The following is a 27,881-nucleotide window of genomic DNA, read 5'->3' as shown; positions in this document are numbered from 1 at the left end:
TTCATTGGGTAGATACCCAGTAGTAGGATAGCTGGATGATAGGATATTTCTGGTTTTAATTTTTTGAGGAATCTCCATACTGTGTTCTGTAGAGGCTGCACCGGTTTGCATTCCCACTAGCAGTGAATTAGAGTTCTCATTTCTCCACAGCCTCTCCAGCATTTGTTATTTTTTGTCTTGGTGATTATAGCCATTCTGACAGGTGTAAGATGATATCTTAGTGTAGTTTTGATTTGCATTTCCCTCATGCTTAGTGATGTTGAGCTTCTTTTCATGTGCCTGTTGACCATCTATATATTTTCTTTGGAGAAGTGCCTGTTCATATCCTCTGCCCATTTTTTGATCGGGTTGTCTGTTTTCTTGTTGTTCAGTTGCGTGCGTTCTTTATATATTATGGAGATTAATCCCTTGTCCAATATATGGTTTGCAAATATTTTTTCCCAGCTGGTGGATTGCCTATTCATTTTGATCCTGGTTTCATTTGCCTCGCAGATCTCTTTAATCTGATGAAGTCCCACTTGTTTATTTTTTCTTTTGTTTCACTTATCTGAGTAGACATGGAATTCGAAAAGATCCCTTTTTTTTTCAAAAATTCCTTGAATTGTTCTTTTTTTTTTTTAATTTTTTGTTTATTGCAGTAGCATTGGTTTATAACATTGTATAAATTTCAGGTGTACATCATTATACTTCTATTTCTGCATAGATTACATCATGTTCACCACCCAAATACTAATTACAACACATCACCACACACATGTGCTGAATTATCCCTTTCGCCCTCCTCCCTCCCCCTTCCCCTCTGGTAACCACCAATCCAATCTGTGTCTCTATGTGTTTGTTTATTGTTGTTATTATCTACTACTTAATGAAGAAAATCATACGGTATTTGACCTTCTCCCTCTGACTTATTTCACTTTGCATAATACCCTCAATGTCCATCCATGTTGTCACAAATGGCTGGATTTCATCGTTTCTTATGGCTGAGTAGTATTCCATTCCACCACATCTTCTTTATCCATTCGTCCCTTGATGGGCACTTAGGTTGCTTCCAAGTCTTGGCTATTGTGAATAACGCTGCAGTGAACACAGGGGTGCATGTATCTTTATGCATTGGTGTTTTCAAGTTCTTTGGATAAATACCCAACAGTGGAATAGCTGGATCATATGGTAGTTCTAGCCTTGATTTTTTGAGGAATCTCCATACCGTTTTCCATAGTGGCTGCACCAGTTTACATTCCCACCAGCAGTGTATGAGAGTTCCCTTCTCTCCACATCCTCTCCAACACATGTTGTTTCCTGTCTTGTTAATTATAGCCATTCTGACGGGCGTGAGGTGATATCTCATTGTAGTTTTGATTTGCATTTCCCTGATAGTGAATGATTTTGAACATCTTTTCATGTGTCTGTTGGCCATCTGTATATCTTCTTTGGAGAAATGTCTGTTCAGGTCTTTTGCCCATTTTTTAATTGGGTTCTTAGTTTTTTTGTTGTTGAGATGCATGAGTTCTTTATATGTTTTGGAGATTAAGCCCTTATCAGATGTATGGTTTGCGAATATCTTCTCCCAATTGTTAGGTTGTCTTTTCGTTTTGTTGATGGTTTCCTTTGCTGTGCAGAAGCTTTTTAGTTTGATGTAGTCCCATTTGTTTATTTTTTCTATTGTTTCTCTTGCCTGGTCAGACATGGTGCTTGAAAATATGTTGCTAAGACCGATGTCAAAGAGCATACTGCCTATGTTTTCTTCTAGAAGTTTGATAGTTTCAGGTCTTACATTCAAGTCTTTAATCCATTTGGAGTTAATTTTTGTGTATGGTGTAAGGTAAGGGTCTACTTTCATTTTTTTGCATGTGGCTATCCAGTTTTCCCAACACCATTTGTTGAAGAGACTTTCTTTTCTCCATTGTATGTTCTTGGCTCCTTTGTCAAAGATTAGCTGTCCGTAGATGTGTGGGTTTATTTCTGGGCTTTCGATTCTATTCCATTGATCTGTGTGTCTGTTTTTGTGCCAGTACCATGCTGTTTTGGTTACTATAGCTTTGTAGTCTATTTTGAAATCAGGGAGTGTGATACCTCCAGCTTTGTTCTTTTTTCTCAGGATTCCTTTAGCTATTCAGGGTCTTTTGGTGTTCCATATAAATTTTAGGATTCTTTGTTCTATTTCTGTGAAAAATGTTGTTGGAACTTTGATAGGGATTGCATTGAATCTATAGATTTCTTTAGGAAGTATGGACATCTTAACTGTTAATTCTTCCAATCCAAGAGCACAGAATATCTTTCCATTTCTTTGTGTCTTCAATTTCTTTCAGCAATGTTTTATAGTTTTCTGTGTACAGCTCTTTCACCTCTTTGGTTAAGTTTATTCCTAGGTATTTTATTCTTTTTGTTGCAATTGTAAATGGGATGGTATTCTTAAGTTCTCTTTCTGCTACTTCGTTGTTAATGTATAGAAATGCAACTGATTTTCGTATGTTGATTTTGTATCCTGCAATTTACCATATTTGTTTATTATTTCTAAAAGTTTTCTGGTGGATTCTTTAGGGTTTTCTATATATAAAATCATGTCATCTGCAAATAGTGACAGTTTCACTTCTTCCTTTCCACTTTGGATCCCTTTTCCTTCTTTCTCTTGCCTGATTGCTCTGGCTAGGACTTCCAGTACTATGTTAAATAGGAGTGGTGACAGTGGGCATCCTTGTCTGGTTCCTGTTCTTAGAGGGATAGCTTTCAGTTTTTCACCATTGAGGATGATATTAGCTGTGGGTTTCTCATATATGGCCTTTATTATGTTGAGGTACTTTCCTTCTATACCCATTTTATTCAGAGTTTTTATCATAAATGGATGCTGCATCTTGTCAAATGCTTTCTCTACATCTATTGAGATGACCATGTGATTTTTATTCTTCATTTTATTAATGTGGTATATTACATTGATTGATTTGCGAATGTTAAACCATCCCTGCATACCTGGAATAAATCCCACTTGATCGTGGTGTATAATCTTTTTAACATATTGGTTTATGCGATTTGCTAGTATTTTGTTGAGGATTTTTGTATCAATGTTCATCAGTGACATTGGCCTGTAATTTTTTTTTTGTGTTGTCCTTGTCTGGTTTTGGTATCAGAGCAATGTCGGCTTCATAGAATGAGTTAGGGAGCTTCCCCCCCTCCTCAATTTTTGGAAGAGTTTGAGAAGGATAGGTATTAAGTCTTCTTTGAATGTTTGGTAGAATTCACCAGGGAAGCCGTCTGGTCCTGGACTTGTATTTTTGGGGAGGTTTTTGATTACTGTTTCGATCTCCTTACTGGTGATTGGTCTGTTCAAATTCTCTACTTCTTGATCCAGTTTTGGAAGGTTGTATGATTCTAAGAATTTATCCATTTCTTGCAGATTGTCGAATTGGTTGGCATATAGCTTTTCATAGTATTCTCTTATAATCTTTTGTATTTCTGAGGTGTCTGTTGTAATATCTCCTCTTTGATTTCTGATTTTACTTGTTTGTGCCTTCTCTCTTTTTTTCTTGGTGAGTCTAGCTAAAGGTTTGTCAATTTTGTTGATCTTTTCGAAGAACCAGCTCTTGGTTTTATTAATTTTTTCTATTGTTTTTTTGGTCTCTATTTCATTTATTTCTGCTCTGATTTTTATTATTTCCCTTCTTCTACTGATTTTGGGCTTTGTTTGTTCTTCTTTTTCCAGTTCCTTTAGGTGCCTTGTTAGATTGGTTATTTGAGATTTTTCTTGTTTGTTGAGATAGGCCTGTATTGCTATAAATTTCTCTCTTAGAACCGCATTTGCTGTATCCCATAAAATCTGGCATGTCGTGTTTTCATTTTCATTTGTCTCCAGGTATTTTTTGATGTCTTCTTTGATTTTTTCATTGACCCAGTCGTTGTTCACTAGCATTTTGTTTAATCTCCACGTATTTGTGGCTTTTCTGATTTTCTTCCTATAGTTGATTTCTGTTTTCATACCGTTGTGGTCAGAAAAGATGCTTGGTATTATTTCAGTCTTCTTAAATTTATGGAGATTTGTTTTGTGGCCTAATATGTGATCAATCCTGGAGACTATTCCATGTGCATTTGAAAAGAACGTGTATTCCTCAGTTTTTGAATGGAATGCTCTGTACACATCTACTAGGTCCATCTGTTCTAGTGTGTCATTTAAGGCCAATGTTTCCTTATTGATCTTCTGTTTGGGTGATCTATCCGTTGGTGTAAGTGGAGTGTTAAAGTCCCCTACTATTATTGTGTTACTGTGTATTTCTCTTTTTATGTCTGTTAACAATTGCTTTATATATTTAGTTGCACCTACGTTGGGTGCGTAGATATTTACAAGTGTTATATTCTCTTGTTGGATTGTTCCCTTGATCATTATGTAATGCCCTTCTTTGTCTCTTTTTATAGTTTTTGTTTTAAAGTCTATTTTGTCTGATATGAGTACTGCTACCCCAGCTTTCTTTTCATTGCCATTTGCGTGGAGTATCTTTTTCCATCCCTTCACTTTCAGTTTGTGAGTGTCTTTAGGTCTGAAGTGTGTCTCTTGTATGCAGCATATATATGGGTCTTGTTTTTTTATCCAGTCAGCCACCCTATGCCTTTTAATTGGAGCATTTAGTCCATTGACGTTTAAAGTAGCTATTGATAAGTATGTACTTACTGGATTTGTTAACTTTTTTTTTTTCCTCAGTGTTTTGGTAGTCCTTCTCTGTTCCTTTCTTCTTCTATACAGAATTGATGGTCTCTTTAGTTTGACCTCTGTCTGAAAGCTCTACTCTGTTTTTGATATCATATCTAACCTCTTTTTTGTGCATTTGTATCCATTACGTTCTAATCATGGAAATAGATAATTTTTCCTATTTGTGGTCTTCTCTTTTCCCCTTAAATCAGTCCCTTTAACATTTCTTGTAGCACTGGTTTCTTGGTGACAAACTCCTTTAATTTTTGCTTGTCTGGGAAATTTTTGATCTCTCCTTCCATTTTGAATGATAACATTGCTGGGTAGAGTATTCTTGGTTGTAAGTTTTTTTCTTTTAGCACTTTAAATATATCATGCCACTCTCTTCTAGCCTGTACGATTTCTGCTGAGAAGTCAGCTGATAGCCTTATGGGGTTTCCTTTGTATGTAACTTGACTTTCTCTTGCGGCTTTTAGGATTCTCTCTCTATTTTTAATTCTGGACATTTTGATTATGATGTGTCTTGGTGTGGGCCTCTTTGGGTTTATCTTGTTTGGGGCTCTCTGTGCTTCCTGTACCTGGATGTCTGTTTCCTTACTTAGGTTAGGGAAGTTTTCATCTATTATTTCTTGAAATAGATTCTCTGCCCCTTTGTCTCGCTCTTCTCCTTCCGGGACACCTATAACACGGATGTTAGTGCGCCTGATGTTGTCCCAGAGGTCCCTTAGACTGTCCTTACTCTTTTTAATTCTTTTCTCTTTTACCTGTTCAGCTTGGGTAATTTCTTCTAGTCTTTCGTCCAGCTCGCAGATCCATTCTTCCGTATCCTCTACTCTGCTTTTGAGTCCCTCTAGTGAATTTTTCATTTCCAGTATTGTATTCTTCATTTCTGATTGGTTCTTTTTTATATCTTCCATTTCTTTGTTGACATTCTCACTGAGTTCATCTATTCTTCTCCCCAGATCAGTGAGCATCCTTAATGCTCTTAGTGTGAACTCTCTGTCGGGTAGGTTGTTCATTTCTGTTTCACTTAGTTCCTTTTCTGGAGTTTTGTCCTGTTTCCTTACTTGGAATGTATTCCTTTGCCTCTTCATTTTGCCTCTTTCCCTGTGCTTGTGTCTACGTATTAGGTAGGTTAGGTACGTTTCATGCTCTTGGATAGGTGACCTTATGTAAGTGATGTCTTAGGAGGCCTGCAGTGTGCTTCCCTCAGTTCTCAGTGTTCCAGGGGTGACCCCTATGTGGGCTACGTGTGTCCTTCGGTTGTGGCCTGTTTGCTCTCCCTATACGTGCCCAGGGAGGCCAAGTTATGCTCCTGGCCAGCTGTTGTAATGCTCAGCTGCTTGTAGTTGTTGTGGTCCCTTCAGTCTCTTTATCAGGTGTGGGGATCCCCAGCACAGTTGGCTGCAAGTTCTAATACCACATTTGTGTTGCAGTATTTCTCTTAAGTGAGTAGGCCCCCAGCTGGTGGGTTGTTAGGCTCAGGGCCTTACAATTGCTATAAGCCTCCAGCTTTTAGGTCTCTTGTCAGCTCTCTGAGGATTGCAGCTGGGTGGGGCTGGCCTTAGGCACAGGAGCACCCAATTGTTTCAGGCTTTGGAAGGTGGGGCAAACCCCCTATGTGGGTCTTTGAGAAGCACAAGTCTTCTGCAACTGACAAGCCCTGCCGCCCACAGGTCCACACACACAGCCAACACAGTCCTGCCCCGTGTGTGCGCCCCAACCTCCCGAAGCAGGCCCAGTCTCTCCACGGCGGGAGCCCCACACACTCCACCACCGCCCCACACTCTCCACGCGCTCCTTGGGCATGCCCTGCCCCACTGAAGTCGGCTCAGTTGCCAGGCTGCAGAGAATCCAGTCACCAATCTGTGCAGGCCCACAAGTTGCCTGAGGGCTTGTTGGGTGGGGCCAGTCTCTAGGGTGGCTTGCCTGCCCTGGCTGAGCTCCATTAAATCGGTGCTCTAGTGGGTGGGGCAGACCCTGGGCTAGCAGGCCTCAGGGAGACCTCCAATGATGTCTGTGTCAGCACGCACACACCAGGCCACAACAATGGCCGCCGCCAATGTCCCAGTCCCTGGAGAGGTCTCACCTCTCACCGAGATGTACTCAGGGCCTATTAGGTGAGTCTCTTTTCACCAAAGCACTGTGCACCTTTCTTTCTGGTGATTTTAGGTTGCTTTCTGAAACGGGTGAGTTTGCGTGTCGGCCCTTTAAGAGCCGGTTTTAATTTCTTTGTGAACCAGCTTTTCTGGGGGTACTCCCAGAAAAGTGGCAGGCAAAGTCAGATATTATGCCACTTGTCTCGATTGTGCTGGGTCGACAGAATGCCCACAGCAGGGGCGCTCCCTGGCTCGGGGCCCCACTCCTCCAGGGAGGGCTGCGTACCTTTGTGCTGCTCCCCGGCGGCCGTGAGGTGCTGCGGCTTGTGAAGGCAGCGTTTTTCCTCTCCAGAAGGGAATTTCTGCCTCTTCCACCTCAATTAGGATTGTCGTTTGTTGCAGGAGTTCCTCTTATCCAGTTTTCAGTTCTGTCTCGGGTAATTTTTCCACGAGTAGTTGTAAATTGGCTGTGTCCGCGGGAGGAGGTGAGTTCAGGCTCTGCCTACGCCGCCATCTTGACTTCTCCCCTCCCGAAAAGATCCCTTTATGTCTGATGACGAGTAGTGTACTACCTATATTTTCCTCCAGGAGTTTTATACTTGCAGGTCTCACCTTCAGGTTTTTGATCCATTTTGAGTTAATTTTTGTGTATGGTGTAAGGTAAGGGTCTACTTTCATTCTTTTGCAGATGGCTGTCCGGTTTTCCCAACATCGTTTATTGAAGAGACTTTTCTTTCTCCGTTGTATGTTCTTAGCTCCTTTGTCAAAGATTAGCTGCCCGTAGATGTAAGGTTTTATTTCTGGGCTTTCAATTCTGTTCCATTGATCTCTGTGTCTGTTTTTGTATCAGTACCATGCTGTTTTGATTATTATAGCTTTTTAATATATTTTGAAGTCAGAGATTGTGATGCCTCCAGCTTTGTTCTTTTTTCTCAGGATTGCTTTAGCTATTCAGGGTCTTTTGTTGCCCCATATGAATTTTAGTATTCTTTGTTCTGTTTCCGTGAAGAATGTCCTTGGGATTCTGATTGGGATTGCATTGAATCTGTAGATTGCTTTAGGTAGTATGGACATTTTAACTATATTTATTCTTCCAATCCAAGTGCATGAAATATTTTTCCATTTCTTTATGTCATCATTGATTTCACTCAATAATGTCTTATAGTTTTCATTGTATAGATCTTTCAGTTCCTTGGTTAAATTTATTCCTAGATATGTTGTTCTTTTTTTTTTTTTTTATAATTTTTATTTATTTATTTTTTCCCCCCAAAGCCCCAGTAGATAGTTGTATGTCATAGCTGCACATCCTTCTAGTTGCTGTATGTGGGATGCGGCCTCAGCGTGGCCGGATAAGCAGTGCGTTGGTGTGCACCCGGGATCCGAACCTGGGCCTCCAGCAGCAGAGAGCGCACACTTAACCGCTAAGCCACGGGCCGGCCCCTAGATATGTTGTTCTTTTTATTGCAATTGTAAATGAGATTGTCTTCTTGAGTTCTCTTTCTGTTAGTTTGTTGTTGGTATATAGAAATGCAACTGATTTCTGTAAGTTAATTTTGTAACCTGCAACTTTGCTGTAGTTGTCGATTATTTCTAATAGTTTTCCAATGGATTCTTTAGGGTTTTCTATATATAAGATCATGTCGTGTGCAAACAGCGAGAGTTTCACTTCTTCGTTGCCTATTTGTATTCCTTTTATTCCTTTTTCTTGCCTACCTGCTCTGGCCAGAACCTCCAGTACTGTGTTGAATAAGGATGGCAAGAGTGTGCACCCTTGTCTTGTTCCTGTTTTCAGAGGGATGGCTTTCAGTTTTTCTCCGTTGAGTATGATGTTGGCTGTGGGTTTGTCATATATGGCCTTTATTATGTTAAGGTACTTTCCTTCTATACCCATTTTGTTGAGAGTTTTTATCATAAGTGGGCGTTGTATCTTGTCAGATGCCTTCTCTGCATCTATTGAGATGATCATGTGGTTTTTATTCCTCGTTTTGTTAATGTAGTCTATCATATTGATTGATTTGCGGATGCTGAACCATCCCTGTATCCCTGGTATAAATCCTACTAGGTCATGGTGTGTGATCTTTTTAATGTATTGCTGTATTTTGTTTGCCACATAAACTTAATTTTAAAAGTAAAAATTGAAGGTGTGAGAGTGAAAAAATGAAAAATTTATGTTAATTTTTAAAGCTAAATTGTTAAATTTAAAAAAATTTATTATACTCATGATAGTATCCTTTGATATAAAATCTATATAATAACCAGAATTGGTAGCAATAAATTTAATAATGTTCCAGTATATGACTACACATAACTTTCGTCATGTTCTTCACATTTTCTATGCAGAGTTCAGATGACGAAGACTGTTCGGCAAAAGGAAGGAATCGTCACATTGTCGTCAATAAAGCAGAACTTGCTAACTCCATTGAAGTGTTAGAAAGCTTTAAATTGGCCAGAGAGAGCTGGGAGTTGCTCTATTCCCTAGAATTCCTTGACAAGGGTAAGAATATGCTTGTCATATTAGTGCTGTTTAATTTTTTATATAAAATAATTATGCTAAAAAAATCATTCTACTTGAAACGTCAGGTCACTTATGGCTAATTAGATTGATGACAGTAGTTCACACGTTGTATAGGACTCTTTTTTTGTGCAGGATCGCTAATCAGTTATTAATATTCAAATAGCCATTTACCTCTTAGTTCCTGCTCTGGGTATGTATTCTAATCAGGGTTGGGGTGCAGTGTGAGGGAAAGTTTGGGGTCTTTCTTTTAAATATTTGTATTGCTGGCCTTGTTTTTCTTGCTAGGTCTGTTTGTTTTGTGCTTTTAGTCTGTCCTACTGCTCTGTGTCTTCCTTAAGGCACACGTAACTGAGAATACAAAAGATAACGCTGTTTTTATCTGCATTAACTCCATTGCCTGAAAAACTCAAAATCCAAATGCTACAGAGAGCCTGTTTTCTTCTGAGTATAGACATAAAGCTGGAGGGTGTTATTTTCTGTGCAATATTTATACTGTTGAGTATTTCAGCGTTACTTAGAGATCACTAGCACTTTGCTAACCAGTGCATCTTTACTCTACTTTGGAATCAGGCCTGTTACCTTCCTTTTAGCCAGTGAACACTCGTCCCCTGTCTGCTTCTGTCTCTGCCTACACAGAGCCCTTGCTCAGATGTGTCATGTCGTGTTTTCTAAGTAAACACAGCGTCATTCGGTTTCTCCTTGTCACATCCAAAATTGTGAACATGTGTGTGAGTTCTGGAGGGTATTTTCCTTTAGTTATAAATTGACTTTTTAAAAATTGATTAAAACTTTTAATATCATATATTTATTATTTTAAGTAGGTGAGAATAAGACAAGACCCTTTTCTGCGGAAAGCAGAGTACTTTAAAAGATAAATGAGGTAATAGGTGAAGCATTTTGAACACCTCTTGGCACATGGCATGTGTTTAGTAAATGTTGGTGCCTAATAAAAATAGTGCTTGTGAATTACTGGTAAGTAGCGCGTTGTAACTTCACTGTCTGAGTGAGATTCTGGACCATTGTTTTAGAAATCAGGGTCTAAAGTTACCATCCATTTTTTGGTAATTTGCCTCTCTGATTGCTATTCTCTCTTGCTGGATTTGTTAAGTCTTGTTTTCTGCTTCCATGTTACATATTTTTGGTAAATTTTCTTTTGAATTCTTGCTTAGAATTTACAAGAATTTGTTTGGCATGGAAGACGGATACTTGGCTTTGGTTAAGAGTCTTCCTCACCGATATGATCATCTATCAGGTAGAGTAATGCATGTTGTAAGTTCCTGTGTCTGTCCAGGATGATGTTCTTGTGAGCTGTCTTCAGCATGCAAGTTGTGTATGTTCCCTCTGTGGACCAGTCTATGCTCTGAAGACGGATGTTCTGCCTTCAGTGGCAGAGGGTTTATCGTCCACTTTCATCTCAAAATAACTCCAAAATGACAAGGCCACATCTTCTGTGTTACTTTTGGTGTGTCCAGTCACACTCCTCTGTAAAAGTAAGATTTTTACTTTTCAGTAAAAGGTGAGTGTTTCTCACCCCTCCTCTCTACTCTGGTGGAGTCTTTCTGCCTTGCTCGACTGTTCTTGAGCCGCTCAGGTCTAGAATGGAGAGAGTAGATCATTCACTAACGAGATGAAGAGCTTCCAGCCTTTGTTGTTGAAATGGACAGGTTGCTGCTTCCATCCTTCAGGAGTGAGAAATGGTGTTAGGAGTAAAATATTTATAAAGAAATGGTGTATCCAAAAGTACTTATCACAGGGCTTGTGTAATTTTATTTCGTCTTAAGAATTAGACTAGAAAGACTGTTGCTAAGTCTCCGCTTTCCTCCTCAGATGATCGAGCAGAGCTACCTTATTTCTGTTTGCTTGCTAGTTGATTAATTAACTCAAGATTTTTTTTTTAATGGCTGTGTTTTTTCCCTCCTTACTGTTTTGTCTTTCTAAGGGTCAATATAAAAAGGCAATAGCCAGCCTGCATCACTTAGCAGCTCTGCAAGGATCGCTTCCTCAGCCACAGATCACGGGACAGGGAACCTTGGAGCATCAGAGGGCACTCATCCAGCTGGCGACTTGCCACTTTGCCCTGGGGGAGTACAGAGTGAGTATGCACCGTGCACGGGGCCCTCAGGTGCCCTCAGCTACCCTGGGGCTTTCTCTTCTTCCTGGAGTGGCTTTTTAATTCAGTGCATGTTTATTTGAAATTTGATCTTCCTGCTGGTGAAAAATCTTGATTTTGTTTTACTTAATTTTCTCTTTGCTATAGCTTACCTGAAATTAGACTTTATTACTTTTCACATTTCCTGTTCATTATTCCACTTTGTTGGAGGATGATTTTTTTTTTTTTACTTTCTTGCCTGGAATCCCTTTAGGGTGGGATCAGTCCTGTTGTACTTGGACAGAAGAGGCCTTTACCAAGTGAGAAATGGAGGATTGACATTGGCTTATCTGAACCTCAGATTCTCTTTTTACATGGTGATGACCCCTCCTAGGAGTGTTGCAGGAGCAGATGTATAAACGGGTCTGTTTCCTTGCTGATTATGAGCCCTCCTCCTGCGGGTTGGGGACTGTGTTCGTTCACTGTGAATCTCTCACAGCACCTGCCACAGGGGTTTGCCCAGCATTGATACTCAGTAGATGCTTGAATTCAATTGAAATGATAAGCACATTCTTTATATATGTAGGTACCAGATAAATCAAGGCCACAACTTTTTTTTTTTTTTGTGAGGAAAATCAGCCCTGAGCTAACATCTATGCCAATCCTCCTCTTTTTGCTGAGGAAGACTGGCCCTGGGCTAACATCTGTGCCCATCTTCCTCCACTTTATATGGGACGCTGCCCCAGCATGGCTTGACGAGTGGTGCATCACTGTGCGCCTGGGATCCGAACCCGGGCCTCCAGCAGCGGAGCGCTTGCACTTAACTACTGCGCCACGGGCCCGGCCCCCAAGGCCACAACTTTAACACGCAAACTCTGATTACTTCTCATCTCTCTATGTGTAAGTTGATTACTTTGTGATTAAAAACCCTAAAGTAAGTTTTTTAACTTGAACTTTATAATATGGTATATAATTTGCCATGATGATTTTTAGAAAGAAACAATTAGTCTGTAAAGTATGTGCATTAAAAATTGAAAATGCTTTTGTACCATCATTTATGTAACTATCAGTTACGTAATTCTAAGTTTCGATTAATTCCTTCTGAGAACTTAAAAGAAACCCCATATTTACCCACAGATACACATATATCGTGTAGAATTAGACAGCTGTACAGTGCGCTACTGTTCTGCATTGTAATGGGGACTATAAAATAAGCTGGTAGATTTGATGAAGCGCCAACTCCTTTTTGAGGGCTTCAGTTACCTCGTCTTAGCTGATCACTGTTAGGCCTACGTCTGTGGTTTCTAACTTACCTGATTGCTGGGTCTCTAACTGCGTGTCTTCAGCTCAGACTCAACATGTCTGGATGTGCATTTCCTTAGTTCTTGGGCCCTGTCGAATCCTGGTCGACTCTTACTCTAGCTAATCCTTTTGGTTCTTCCAGTGCAATTCTAGTATCTTTGGTGTACTGCCTTGTATTTCCATGGCCACCACCCTAACCCATGGCTTGTAACTGAGGTTTCTGCCTGTAATCTTTTTCCCACCCCATGAATGATGGTCACTGCTGTCTAAAATAGTGCTGTCATCGTTGCACTTGACTGAAGTATGGACTTTCTCTGTGCCCAGAGGTGAACTATGTGTAGGGGAGGAAGACAAGCAGAGTGTGTGCAAGGTGGGACCCCTACATTCAAGGGCATATAATCTGAGTTAGAGAGAGAAGTGCAAGGATCTATATAAGAGTTAAAAATCCAGTATAAAGTAGTGTGCTTCAGACATGTGCACAGTAGGCATTCAGGGAAGGGCATTTTCACCAGGGTCCCTGTAGTCAAGGAAAGACTTACAGAAAAGGTCGGCTGGAGGTGGGCGTTGCAGGATGGTGGCATTTAGCCATCCTGCAACAAGTGGCCCCGCCACTTAACCAGCTCTGTGACCCGAGGCAGGTTACCTCTCAAGACCGGCTCACTCCAGACTTCAAGTTCTTAACTACCAAGCTGCCGATCTCAAAGCTAGAGCTTTACAGCCTGTGGCCATGGAGGGGTTCTATATGTGCCCAGATACCGACCCCCTCAGCCCTTGGGGCAGTTAGCTTTGACTTGGGGCAGCCAGAGCCCCCAGGTTGTTTGCTGCCAGCTCTGAGCAGCCTGACAAATATTCTTTTCTGGATGTGCCAAGACATGAAAAAGGTTGGGAAGCATGGGTTTAAGACTCCGCTTCCTCTTAATAAGAGGGTTGAGCCTGACACGTAGAAGATGCTCCTAAATGGAATCAGATTATTACTACTAGAATTTGAATAGGTGGACAGAAGGTGAGCAGTGATGCCTTCCTCTGTGTGGATCGAGGCCAGCCTGCTGAGTGTGGCACTCGAGGCCTCCCTTCGTCCCCAGCACTGCATCTGTCCAGTCTGTGTCTGTATTTCCAAAACCTACTCCCTCACCAAGTAAATCACCTAAACCAATAAGCAACCCTCCCTCACATCTCTCTCTCCTCCTTTGAAAGCCTTTTTTCTCTTTTGCATACTCCAAATCCTTCTCCTCTTTAAGGCTTACATCAGCATAACCTTCCTACCTGAAACCGTTCCTGCTGGTTTAGCCTGCGTGTATTTCTGCTTCATTGTAGATTATGCTCTGTTACACCGCTCGGTCCTCTACTGTATGTCCCCTTCTGTTAATGTTTCTCTTCAGTGAGTTAGTAAATGTCTTTGAGACAAGGACATGCTTCTTTTGGATACGGCTGGGCTGTGACACACCTTGGTAGTTTACTTAATACTTGATTAATTTTTAAGTTTTGTTTTCTTATTTTTTAACAAGAAATGAGTCATTGTTCCCTCAAAGGCCTAGTACTTAGATTTACCCTTGGTTATATTTTCTTCCTGCACTGTTGAGCAGCCAGCGCTGACCACGCAAGCGCTGCCCACCTCTGAGTACAGGTGTGCGGAGCACAGGTCGCCCAGTTGTGGGCTGCGCACGCATCAGTGTTATGTGGATTTGGTTCAGTCAGAAAACTTTATATTAGTCCCTTTTGTTCTTATCTTCTATAGATGACATGTGAGAAAGTCCTTGATTTGATGTGCTACATGGTACTCCCCATTCAAGATGGAGGCAAGTCACAGGAAGAACCCTCAAAAATAAAGCCCAAGTTTAGAAAAGGTACTGTGACAAGTTTTATTTTTATTTTGTAAAAATAGCTTTCGGACCCAAAGCTGGGAAATTTTTACAATTTCTGGTAAGATAATAGTGTGTGATCTGCAGGGCTTGACAAGTTGTATAAAAAGAGAATCTCTTGCCAAGCTATTCCTTGGCTCTGATTTCATGAGCAGCTATAAACGTCTTTCTTCCACAGCTCTCTTCACTTCCTAAGTTTATCTCTGTGAAGAATGTCAGTGAACTCCTTTTTCTATCTTTACAAATTCTAGGAAAACTCATAGATGACTAGTTAAGAAGTAGCTCTTAGCATCTCCCTCTTGGGCTATTTTGAGCCTCCACCCCAAGTCACACATTGCTTGAAAACTATGTAAATTGCGTTGTAATGCTCATATAAGAAAGGAAGAAAGACTCACTGTCACTGATTTACGTTTCCACCTTAAAAATTAGAAAAAGATAAGTAAATTAAACTCAAAGAAAGTAGAGGACAGGAAGTAATAATGATAAGAGCAGAAATCATGAAATAGAAAATGAAATAGAGAAAATTAATAAAGCCAAAAGTTGCTTTTCGAAAAAAATTGATAAACCCCTAGTAAGATTGATCGAGCAGAAGTGAACACAAATTACCAATATCAGGAATGAAAGGACTGTCACTACAGATCCTACTGAAATCAAAAGGACGTTAAGAGGATAAGTTAGAATAACTTTATGCCAATAAATTCAACGATTTAGATGAAATGGAAAAATTCCTTGAAAAACGCAACTTACCAAAACCGACACAAAATGAAAGAGAAAATCTGAATGTTCTTATATCTGTCAAAGACATTAAATTTGTTATCAGAAACCTTCCCACAAAGAAAACTCCAGGTCCAAATGGCTGCACTGGTGAATCCTATCGAGCATTTAGAAGAATTAACACCAGTCCCACGCATACTCGAGAAAATAGAGAAACAGGGAACACTTCCCAATTCAATTTGTAAGGCCGACACAACCCTGAGAGCAAAACCAAGCAAGAGCATTACGAGAAAAGAACATTAAAGGCCAGTATCCGTCATGAACAGACGCCAAAATCCTTAACAAAATGTTAGTAAATCGAATATGGCAATACGTAAGGAGGGTGATACACGTGACCAAGTACACCAGGAAGGCAGAGGAGGGTTAACGTGGGAAATCAATCACTGTAATTCACCACATTAACAGGTTAAAGGGGAAAAGTCATGTGATTGTCTCCATAGATGCAGACAGAATTCAGTCATGTCTGTGTTTGTCATTCATGATTTAAACAAAACTTAGTAAACTAGAAATAGGAGAAAACTTCGTCATACTTAACTATGAAACACTCAGTGCCTCCCCCAAGGTGAGCAACATACAGGGATGTCGGCTTGCACCACTTCAACATGCTGGAGATTCTGGCCAACACAATAGGCAAGAACAAGAAACCAAGGTTGAGAAATGCTGCCTTGATTCACAGCTACATGTTTGGCTACACAGAAAAGCCTAAGGAGTCTCCAAATAGAGTAACATCAAAAAACATAAAGTACGTAGGGGTGAATTTAATGAAAGATGTGGAAAATCACGTTTGTAGATCAGGAGACTCAGTATTGTTAGGGTACCAGTACTCCCCAAATGTTTCTCTAGATTCAGTGCAATCCCAGTCAAAATCCCAGCAGACTTTTTTTCCAGTAGAATTGACAAGCTGATTCTAAAATGTATATAGAGATAGAATCTAGAATAGCCAAAATAGTTTTGAAAAAGATGAACAAAATTAGACAGCTTACCTTACCTGATGGGAAGACTTAACATAAAGCTACAGTTATCCAGATGTTATTGGTATAAGAATGGAAAATTCAGAAATAGACCCACACAGTTATGGGCAAATGATTTTCAATGAAGGCACCGAAGTAATTTAATGGAGAACGGAAAGCCTTTTCAACAAATGGTGCTGGAACAAAGGGATTTTCATATAGAAAGAAAAAGGATCCTCAACCCCTACCTCACATTATTCACAAAAATTAATTTGAGATAGAGCAGAGACTAAATAAAAAAGCTAAAATAACACTTTTTAGAAGAAAATATCTTTGCAACTGGAAGCAGGTAGATTTCTTAGGACACTAAAAGGATTCTAGAAGATGAGAGCATGACAGTTTTGATAATTACTGAAGCTCTTTGAGGTACAGGAGAGTTCCTTATACTATTCAGTTTACTTTGTATATGTTCGAAATTTTCCATAACAAAAGGTTTAACAAAAAAAAAATACGGCCCAGACTCCTTCAAAACTTAAGTATCTCTGTGGAACAGAAACAGATCTGGTGGGTAAGACTTGACCTAGTTGACATGAAGACTTACTTTAAAGCTACACTAATTAAGAAAGCATAGTATTGGCATAAGGATTGACCAGTAGAACAGAATAGAGAAACAGGTGGCATTTCAATTCAATGGGGGAAGAGTGAATTTATCCTGTAAGTGGTACTGGGACAATGGATGATCCAAATGGAAAAACAACAGCAAAAATGAGATCCCTCCTTCATATATACAAAGATCTTTCAAATTTTAAGACTTAAACATGAAAACTAAAACTTTTAAACTTAAGAAAATCTTTGTGCCTTCTAGTTAGAGAAGGATTTGGGCTACAAAGAGCACAAAACATAAAGGAAAAGATTAGTAAATTTGATCACATTAAAATTAAAATACCAACAAAAGATACTATGATCCAAGTGAAAAGATAGGCCATAGACTACAAGAAAGTTGTCCAGCACATATAATCAAAAACATGTACTATCCAGAATTTTGAAAGTGTTGCTTCAAACCAGTAAGAAACAAATAACCAACCCCTCATAGAAAAACAGACAAAAATTATGAACAAGAAGCGGAAGCAAAAATCTCAATGGACAGAAACTATTTGAAAAGATTCTCAACCTATTAGTAATGGGAAATTTAGATTAAAACCATAAGCTACCATGTCATAGACATCACAGTGCAGAGGCTGAAGAGCAGCAGTGCTGACTGTCAGCGTGTGGGGACACGTGCTGCCCGTGTGCTTCTGGACGGTGTGCAGATCATACAGTAGCTTTGGACACCAATCTAGCAGTACCAGGTTGAACATCTCATTACCTGGTGATACGCCTCTTCTAGTTATACTCCTTAGATCAGTGATTTTCAAACCTGGGTCCTCCCCCACTGGGAAGTGAATTTCAACCAGAAATTTTCTTTTTAATGAGATAGACTATACTAATACTATTAAGATGAGTGCATCTCCAGTAAAAAGAGTAAATTTTATTTCATCAACCTTTTGTTGTAGATGTATAAACATGTGTAAGTATGTGTGTACAGAACCCCCATGTAAAAAGTGTATTCATTTTTTGCTCTTTGCCCTCAGGGTGGAGAAGGATTTAGGATGTAAAGAGCACACATCATAAAGGAAAGGATTAAGGTCTTGGTTTGAAAAATCATTGCCTAAAGTTTTTCCACAAGTGCACAGGAAAATAGATATAAGAATGTTTACGGCCAGCCCCGACGGCCTGGTGGTTAACTTCCGCACGCTCTGCTTTGGCGGCCCAGGTTCGGTTCCCTGGCACAGACTTACACCACTCATCAGCAGCCATGCTGTGAGGGCAGCTCACATACAAAATAGAGGAAAATTGGCAATAGATGTTAGCTCAGGACGAATCTGCCTTAGCAGGAAAAAAAAAAAAAGATTGTTTATTTCGGCATTGTAATTGTGAAAAATTGAAAATCACAGTGTCTACCATAAAAGAATGGATAAATCAATTGTGGTATATATAAACAACAGAATACTATATAACATTGAAAATCAATAAACTAGAGCTACAGGTATTAGTATCAAAAAAGCAATTCACAGAAGGATACATAGCATATGACACCATTTATGTAGTAGGCATTCCTCTGTTTATGAATACAAATTTCTGTGTTAAAAGTAGGTAATATGCATAGGAATGAAAAACATCACATTCAGAACAATGGTTACCTCTGGGGAGGGTGGAAGAGAATGGGATTGGAAAAGGTACACAAGAGGCTTCAACTGAATTTGTGATACTTTATATTAAAATCTTTAAAAATTAAAGCAAAATGTTAACATTTCATAAAGCTGAGTGGTAAGCACACTGGTGTTTGTAATATTCTCTAGATAATTTTCTATCTATTTGAAATGTTTTATAATAAAAAGTATTTAAGCAACTTTAGGAAAGGTTGATAATGAAATCGAGAGACCATTCAAAAACCAATTTCAGGGCTGGCCCCGTGGCTTGGCGGTTGAGTGCGCGCGCTCTGCTGCTGGCGGCCCGGGTTCGGATCCCGGGCACGCACCGCTGCACCGCTTCTCCGGCCGTACTGAGGCCGCGTCCCACATACAGCAACTGGAAGGATGTGCAGCTATGACATGCAACTATCTACTGGGGCTTTGGGGGAAAAAATAAATAAATAAAAATTAAAAAAAACAAAAACAATTTCACCATCACCAAATATAATTGTGGTTTATGTTTGAAATCATGTGACTGTTGCTTATCTTTTTTTTAAGTAAAGCATCTTAAACATTTACTTTTCAAAGCTGTTTTCTTTGATAATAACAAGCATATTGTGGACTTTTGTTTTAGGTTCGGATCTGAAGCTTCTGCCTTGTACCAGCAAGGCCATCATGCCGTACTGCCTGCATTTGATGTTAGCTTGTTTTAAGGTAAGCGTCAAGTTGATTAGTGTGAAAGAAATTTAATTTAGAATATTGTTCTGATGATCTGGAATGGCTTGACTCGAGAGCCTTGAGAAGGGATGTTAGTTTAGTCCTTCAGTGGTGCAGTGGGGAAGGCACGTGGCCTAGGAATTCATGAATGTTGCTAGTCTCCACTGCACTGGGCAGAGAGGGGTAGGAAACCATCCCCATCCTCGAGAAGTCTGCAAACGCTAGTGGGACAGATACGCAAATAACCTTGCCTACGGTCGTGTTCAGTAAATATTTTATGAATTAATATACAAGTCAGAATATATTAGCTACCAAAGAAGGGAATTCAAATGCTGTTGGGTTCATAGAGGGGTGGTGAGTTTATCACCATGAAGATAGGGTGGGGGAAAGCGTTTCAGGCATTAGGATGAACCCCAGCAGAGGCCCAGCAGAGCTGGGGGAGTTTGTGAACTATTGAAAGAAGGCCCCAGGCCCTGGGCTGCAGGTGGAGGGGAGCCTTAGAGTCGACAGGCTCTGTTGTCTCATGAAGGTTTGTGAACGGGAGCGCAGCAATGGCGGGTCTCCACTTCAGGGCGGTAATTCCCACACATAACTCATCATCAGGAGCACTTGGGGCAACAGAAACAGTTTGGAGTGTGCTTTTACGCCTAGCTGCTCATTTAAAACAGAAAGTCCTTTGGCTTTTTCTCCAGTTCACTCTCCTGTTTCCTTCCTGCCTGCGCACTTTCTTCTCCCAGCCCCATGTTCTGAAACCCCTCTCCCTTCAATGGCTTCTTACCCACCCTCCTCCCCTAACTGTCTCCTTAAAAGAAGTCCCCAAATTCCTCTCTCTGTCACACAGAACCACTCCACTTTCTCTTGCCGTTATTCCCAAGTTCATAGCCTCGGGCCCAGCCTGCATGTCCAGCTCCCATCAAGATGCTCATGTGAACATACTGCCAGCGACCCTGGTCCCAGTGTGGGGGAGCCAAGGACTCCCCTCCTCTGTAGGCAGTTGTGATGTTTGCAAGGCAGGCTTGTTTGCTGCTTTGTTCCCTTCTCACTCTGGTGAACTTTGTCCCACATTTTCATGAACAGCATTTTTTTAGAAAGTGATATTTGGTGTATTTTAGATTATTCCATGATTTCCGCTCCTTGTGTGTCTGCATAAATCCTTGTCTTACAGCTCAGAGCTTTCACCGACAGCAGGGACGACATGGCCCTGGGGCATGTGATCGTATTGCTTCAGCAAGAGTGGCCACGGGGAGAGAATCTTTTCCTGAAAGCCGTCAATAAGATTTGCCAGCAAGGAAATTTCCAATATGAGAATTTTTTCAATTATGTTACAAGTATCCTTTTTCTTGTTTAAGCATAAGAAATTCTGATTTTTTTTTTTTTTTTTAGAACAAACGCATGGTACAAAAAAGAATGAACCATTCAGGGTAGAAATAGTGGTTTTTGCTATTTTGGGGGGTAAAAAAAGAATGGTGATTAAAAATGGGACTGTGGCAGTTGGTCTTGTGAAAGTCATAAAAGGCTTCAAAGAGGTAATGCAGGAAATCGGGAATATCACCAACCCTGTTCCATTTTCCACTTCCAGCGACTTCTAGGAAGGTATGCAAGATGCCTGAAGTAATAGCCTACAGGTTCCTAACAGGCTCCAAGTGGCTGGTTTGGCCATAGAATATAATGGTTCATTGACTTTCATCTATCAGAAGAGGGCTTCCTGTGGCCTCTCCTGGGTGTTGGCTGTCCCCTGGGATCAGTTGTTAGCGGACCATGCCCTACCCATCATAGCTGCTGCTGAGTGCTCAGCAAAGATGCTGCCCAACCCAGCAGTTGCCTTCAGCTATGAGGAGTGTCATATTTCATACCGTTTATTAAGGAGAGACCACCTTGGAATAGAAGGTTATGCATCAGTTGGGTATTTATACTTCTTTGCTTGTCTTGGTACATTATTTTGAGTTGCAAGGAATCTAATATCCTTGTCCACATGCCTAGAGCAATAGTTCTTAGCCTTTTTGGGGGATACCACACCCCCACTGCCTCTTTCGTTTCTTATTAAGAAAACAAAAGGGACGGCCTGGTGGCGTAGTGGTTGAGTTTGGTGGGCTCTGCTTTGCTGGCCCGGGTTCGCGGGTTCAGATCCCAGGCGTGCACCCACACCACTCGTCGGTGGCAATGCTGTGGTGGCGACCCACATACAAAATAGAGGAAGATTAGCGCAGATGTTAGCTCAGGGCGAATCTTCCTCAGCAAAAAAAAAGAAAGAAAGAAAACAAAAGATTTTGTTCTTATGAGTGTGTAGAATCTGTCTAATTATCATCTATATGAAAAACATGCTTATCTTTGTGAGGCACTTTGGCTGGTACAAGAATCATCAGTTTTAGAGTCAGATGGACCTGGGTTCCAGTACTGACCCTACAGTTGTTGGTGGGCTGGCCATGGGCAACTTGCCCAATTGCTGCAAGCCTGTCTCCTCCTCCAAGAGGGCGGGCTCCTTGTTTTCACGTGCAGTTGACCTGAATCTGGCCTGCAGATATTGACATGCTGGAGGAATTCGCCTACTTAAGAACTCAGGAAGGTGGGAAAATTCATCTGGAATTACTGCCCAATCAAGGGATGCTGATCAAGTAAGCATGCTGTAGTTCACCCTTCCACGCCGCGTGCTCGCCTTTGTGTGCTGGTAGGAAATATTTGTAAATTTCTCTGCCTTTCAGAAATTTAATAGAAAGGAATCCAAACCTGGTCTCTGCTTTTAAAAGTAGATTTGGTTCTGGGTACCTTTTGAAACACTTGGCATTTCCTTAACTGTATCTCTTAAAATATTGTTTAAATTGGGGCATTTCTGTCACTTTTGAAACTTTTTCACTAGACGAAGTCTCGTTCACGGTATCTTTTCCTTTCCAAAATTTATGACTGATTCTATCAATTTCTGATTAGACGTAGAGTGCTTTTAATTAAGAAAAGCCACACATAATTAAAGTTGTACTGGATTAGGAGACTTCATTAGGAAAAACTGGAGACTTTATAGACTGTACCTGGATTTCAGTGTTTAATGGAAGCCCTCCTCAGCAGTCCTCATTGCTTACATAGCACAAAGAAAAGTAGCCACATCTAGTGCCTCCAAGAAGAACACACCTGCCGCAGGAAATGTTGGTGGGTTGTCAAGTCTCAGACATGCCCTCTCACACCCAGATGAAGTTAGTGACCATTTATGATTTTTAAATAGCTCATAGATCTTGCTTCTATCCTTCAGTACTCACTGTAGTTTGGATGATATATCCTTTGTGCTGTAAATGCCGCATGTAGTTTTATTTCCATATTTCCTCCTCTGCATCCTGCATATTCAGCGTGTCTGTAAGTCAGTGTTAGTCACGCAAGAGACTGAGCGCTGAGTGAGAAGAAACTGTTGGTAAGGCTGAAAACATTTTCCTTTTTCCCTCAATTATGAAATGAACAAGTGTTCAGTTGTTGAAAGCAAAAATCCACATCTTGTTCTATCTTTATGTAGAGTCTTAGAAATGTAGAGAGAGGGAAGTAGGAGATGTTCATTCTGGATTTCTATAACCTGAGTAATTTGGTGCATAGCAAACATTACTTTATGTCCTATCAAGAATTGGGTCTTGTGGAATCCATTCTAAAGAATGGGAGATTAAGTGGGGTTCTTATCCTTCATCTTGTAAATGTTATTAAATATTCTAAATATTTACCATAAAAGAACAAATACTCAAGAAAACACAAGACCTGGGGCCGGCCTGGTGGTGCAAGCGGTTGAGTGTGCGCGCTCCACTGCAGCGGCCTGGGGTCCGCTGGTTCAGATCCCAGGCGCGCACCGACGCACTGCTTGGCAAGCCGTGCTGTGGCGGCGTCCCATATAAAGTGGAGGAAGATGGGCACGGATGTTAGCACAGGGCCAGTCTTCCTCAGCAAAAAAAGAGGAGGATTGGCAGATGTTAGCTCAGGGCTGATCTTCCTCACAAAAAAAAAAAAAAAAGAAAGAAAGAAAACACAAGACCTTTATACATCGGGTTGCTGAGGCAAGGTGGACTGAACATGCTCATCTTCCCATCTCCATTTACTTCCCTAAGACTGTGAATAAAAACTGTGGGAAAAGTAATTGCATGGTTCAAAATATTCTTAACAGTATTTGAGAATAAACATTACTTTTTGATATGAGAGCCTAGGTAACCCCTTTTGTGTTGTGATTTCTTTTCTAGGTTTTGAGGCTGGATATACAAACATAGCTTTGATAGCTTTTTAGTTAATTTCCATTAACACTCACCATACAAATTATCATGATATAGAGACAGCCTTAGTAGAATCAACTCTGTTTATTTAGGATTAAACCTACAGTGATATTCACTTTACTCAGATAATGCTTAACCATTTGTGGAAATGTGAGAGAGTGGAATGTCAAAAAATCAACAGCTGAATCTCAAACCTCATTGTACTGAACCTTCTTTAGCCGGTTTTTGTTGAGCTGGAGCAGTGACATGGATACATGGAGACAACCCCTAGGACAAGGAATGAAAGCAAGGGGGTGTGGAACACCCAGATGACATCACTGTAGAGGCAGAGATAGGCAATGCATTTCTAGCCTTTTGAGGAATAATTCCACGCTCCCCACCTGGGTCAATATAACCCTTAATTTCTTCTAACTCCCTGTAGAGGACCATTAAGCCTCTAAGGAAACCTGCTGTCCCGTCAGTTTGGAAGCAGGAATAGGGACTGTTACCTAGTGAGCTGACCTTCTAGGAATTTACCTAGTCTTCACTGTGTGAGTCTCAAAGTCATTTGAAACCTGCGTTTCAATTACTTATGCCTAAACTACAGCGGGAGAAGCAAGCTGCGTAAGTCCAAGAGTTCTTGCTAATTGAGGTATGGTTAGAATCTTGAGTAAAACTGTGTTCCTTTTCCCTTTGGGTTCCAAATAAATTCTCTGCAGCCACTGCAGACCTTCTGGGTGTCTCCTCCTGCTGAGTGGCAGAGATGTTGTGGGTAAGGTTATGGGTCCGTCCTAGTTGCGGTGTCTCGGGTATGAGCAGGTACAGTACCAACACTGAGGGTGCTGGGGCCCTACCAGCAGGAGGGATAAGCTCTTTATTTGTTACATAAACATGTTGCTCTTATGTATTTAAAATAGAGAAGTATTTTTATGTTGATATTTGCAGTAGCTTAGTTGCATTAGACTGGATGAAAATGGACAACAGTGCCCTGTGCATGTATGCTCTGTATAGAGTGGGTGATAATGTTCTGGGAGGTGATCACCCAGCTAACGTACTAAATCTTTGTTGTTACAGAATTCTGCAAAGCTGTGGGTCCCATAGTCTTTTTTCCCCCATCTGTTCCTTTTCTCATACTTTTTGAAATTCAAACTCAACCTTTCTTTATCAAAGACGTTACCAGCCCCTCTAGTCCTCTCGGAAGGGCCTCTTCAGTTTGGGGCTTCAGTCCTGTCAAAGATGGTTGCAAAGTTACAGGTGTATTTCTGGGTTGGCATGGGCATAAGGGTGGAGAGTGAAGGAGGCTGGATTTGGAAATGTGGCTTCTCAATTGTTAAGCCCTCTCCCCACGGCCATCAGTTGCATCTCATCGTCCTCTTCCCCAGTGGTTGCTTTTTATACCAAATCTCAATTGGGCTGAGCTTGGGGACTAGGAACCACGCTGCCTCTGGACGCGCCCCGCGAGCGGGTGCTCGCTAGCTTCTCCCGTCCTCCTGCAAGCGCGGCTGCGGCCAGGGGCTTGTGGAGGTTCAAGGGCTCTATGTGGTCTGCTTCCCGTCTCGTGCATTTTCTCTGGAGTGTTGTTTTTGCAGTGCAGGGGGAGTCGGTGTGGGTGTTTGAATGCTGCTGTTTGCTGTTTCTTAAAGGCCTTCTAGCCCTCCCATGGGGTTACTGCCGCAGGAATTCTTACCTGTGCTTCAGCCCAGCATACAGACTGCTGACAGGTACCAAGTGGAAAACACCTGCTCATAGTGTGCTGTTTGTCACATGTTTACTGCCCATGGTTTTCAGCTCTTTGTTCTCAGTGCTCTTTCTCATGCTTTATTTATTTTTTTAATTTGTTCTGCATTCCTTGGCAAACCATCTGGTTGTACTATTGTAACATTTCTTATTTTTTTCCATAAGTTGCCAGTGTTTTTGTGTTCGATTTAAAAATCATTATGGATCTGGGAAAAAATGAAACTTATATAAAACTGTGTTAGATTAAGTGCACATTAGGTTAGGCACTAAGCTGTGATTCTCTTTTGATAAAACATAAGGCATTCAGTCATAAATATTTAAGGATGCTGAGGCTTATGTTAAGTAACTTTTTGTTCTTGGACTTTCCTATCAGTGACCAGTGCTGAGGTTTGGTCTAGACACGTGTTAGCACAGGATTTTCTTGCCCGGATCCTGTCTTTTCAGATCTCACCCTTCTGAATTGAAATATGTAGTAGGGTGGAATGTCACTTTTATTAGCTGATTTATCCTGTTCTTGGACCACAAAAGCTAACTAATTCTCTTCTTCATCGGAACTTACAGAGGGTAGAGGCTCTGATAGAGATGTGATTGAGTTGTGCTGCTCTTTATGAATGGAAACAGTACCATTGAGCAGGATCAGCAGGACAGGTGCATTTTATTATATTTTTCTGGTATTAAGGGGAGAGTTGAGTTTGAACTGTCAGTGCCCTTGAGCTTACTGTCTGCAAATACCAGTGACTTGCGGTTGGTCAGAGGGTCAGCTCCCCTTTGGGGTTGCAGTCTGGGACCCAGAAGGGCAGCATCTCGGGGCAGCGTAGGAAGGTCTGTGTCTGTTCCCAGTGGGACTGACAGCCTTGGCCTCGCTGACACTGTGTCCTTATGACTGAGGTAACCAGTGGGCTTGACTAGATCTGTCCACAGAGAACAGTGTGTTTTCTGCGTGGCGCTGCTGCTTCACTGCGTAGTTCCTTAAAATGTGCCTGGGCACTGGGGTGTCCTGGAATATCTCTACTAGTCTAACAAAGCCTGGGGGTTTCTTCTGTTGTACTGCAACTTTACGACTTCTGCTTTACTTATTTTATCTGATAACACAAGTTTTAAAACACAGAAACATTTTAGAGTGGTTTCAACAGTTCTGTTTTGGCCAGTACAGAAAGATCTCATCTTAAATCCCTGTCACTCAGCCTGAGGGCACTTAGGCAGTGGGGGTGGGGAATGGAGGTGGCTTCTGTTTCTCTAATCTACCAAATTACTGTACTAGTAGTTAGAACTCCTTTCCTCTTAACTGAACCCATTGAATTTTGCTAGATTTTTCTTTTCCTTTCTTCATTTTGGTGTCCTCAGTTTTCTGGGATTTCCTTCTCTAGAGCACGCCTTTTGGGGTTTAGTTAGAGACCTTGTTTGTGCCCTCCCGACCCTTCCACAACTGCGCCGGGCTCCTGGGCACGAGGACCGGATCTGGTCTTTGCTAGGACTCTGCAGGCCACTGGCTGCTCCTCAGTGAGGCTGCGTCTCTCTCCGCCCCTGTGCCAGACTCCTCTCAGAACCCCCAGCTCATCCTGCTGCTTCTCGGACAGGGGAGCTGCCTGTCCTGCTGTGGCGTTGCGGGCAGAGACGCGCTTTGTAATGGGGCGCTGTGCACAGCCCCGAGCCTCCCTCAGCCTGTCACGGCATGCCGGCCCGAGGGGCACAGGCTAAGCCCAGTTTGGCTACAGGCTCATTGTGGTTTCCCTCCTCCTGCTGCTGCCGCATCTGTAAGGCCAGTGTGGCCTGGTCCCAGTCGGCCCCAGTGGCTGCACTGTGTACAGTCAGCATTGGGGTGCATAGCGTCAGCTGCAGGGCTCCAAGGCGAAGAAGGCGGCATGTTACTAACCGAGGGAGAAAGAGGTCTCTCTAGTTGTCAGTCTCGGAGAAGGAATGGGCAAAAGGGCTTGTTTGCTTAGGGCTTTTCTTTCTTTCATGTTTTCCTTACTGACACTTAGATTTGAGGCAGGCTTTACTCCTCCCCCAGAGCCCCTGACCGGTGATGCCGTGCTAACCGTGGTGTCCCTCTGTTCCCTGTCGCTGCCCTCAGGCACCACACGGTCACTCGGGGCATCACCAAGGGCGTGAAGGAGGACTTCCGCCTGGCCATGGAGCGCCAGGTGTCCCGCTGCGGGGAGAACCTGCTGGTCGTGCTGCACAGGTTCTGCGTCAACGAGAAGATCCTGCTCCTTCAGACTCTGGCCTGACTGGAGGCCTCCCAGAGACGACTCTTAGCCGTGTAGTGCTGGGGGAAGACGTAAAGCACTGATAAGTGTTGCTGTTACAACTCTTAAGAAGAAGAAAACCATCTGAGTTCTAATTCCTTAGTTGCCTCAAAGTAGTTCCGAAGAGTCTGAGAAGCTGTTCCTATTTTTGTCATTTTTTGTCATTTTTGTAAAACAAAAGAATCGACCTGTTTTGTAAATAAAAATTATCCTAAATTGGAGGGGGTTTTTTTTAGCTTATTTTAACTCTCATGAGTTTCTGAACAAGGGTGCACTTTACTTAAAAAGACATTATTCCTTCCATGACCTCAAGATTTTCCTTTCCACGGTTAGGCTTTGGTAGATATGACATATCAACATAATAGTAGACCTTTTCATTCTCAAGTTTTAACCAAAAACCTTGATGCCAGAATGAACTTGAGCAACCTCTTTTGCTGAGGGAGCCGGGGGTGGGGTCTGCGGAACAGCCCAGGAAAGAG

General features: G+C 41.5%; 1 protein-coding gene across 4 annotated transcripts in view; it reads left to right on the top strand.

Annotated features, from left to right (window-relative positions):
* Window positions 1-27,471, top strand: part of INTS10 (integrator complex subunit 10) — a 40,349-nt gene extending 12,878 nt beyond the window's left edge. For 3 of the 4 annotated variants that reach the window (XM_058525332.1, XM_058525335.1, XM_058525334.1), the window contains 9 exons: window positions 9,112-9,265; window positions 10,456-10,538; window positions 11,226-11,378; window positions 14,413-14,521; window positions 19,126-19,205; window positions 20,374-20,536; window positions 21,727-21,820; window positions 25,060-25,137; window positions 27,228-27,471. In XM_058525332.1, coding sequence (XP_058381315.1) covers window positions 9,112-9,265; window positions 10,456-10,538; window positions 11,226-11,378; window positions 14,413-14,521; window positions 19,126-19,205; window positions 20,374-20,536; window positions 21,727-21,820; window positions 25,060-25,137; window positions 27,228-27,384 — 1,071 coding nt within the window. In that variant the 3' untranslated portion in view covers window positions 27,385-27,471. The remainder of the gene's footprint in view (window positions 1-9,111; window positions 9,266-10,455; window positions 10,539-11,225; window positions 11,379-14,412; window positions 14,522-19,125; window positions 19,206-20,373; window positions 20,537-21,726; window positions 21,821-25,059; window positions 25,138-27,227) is intronic. The other variant, XM_058525333.1, reaches the window with a different exon arrangement.
* The last annotated feature ends 410 nt before the right edge of the window (window positions 27,472-27,881 follow it).

This window comes from Diceros bicornis, chromosome 29 (assembly GCF_020826845.1).
Source record: "Diceros bicornis minor isolate mBicDic1 chromosome 29, mDicBic1.mat.cur, whole genome shotgun sequence".
NCBI classification, from domain to species: Eukaryota; Metazoa; Chordata; class Mammalia; order Perissodactyla; family Rhinocerotidae; genus Diceros; species Diceros bicornis.
The sequence above is the reverse complement of the archived record's forward strand: the minus strand, read 5'-3'. Positions and strand labels throughout refer to the sequence as shown.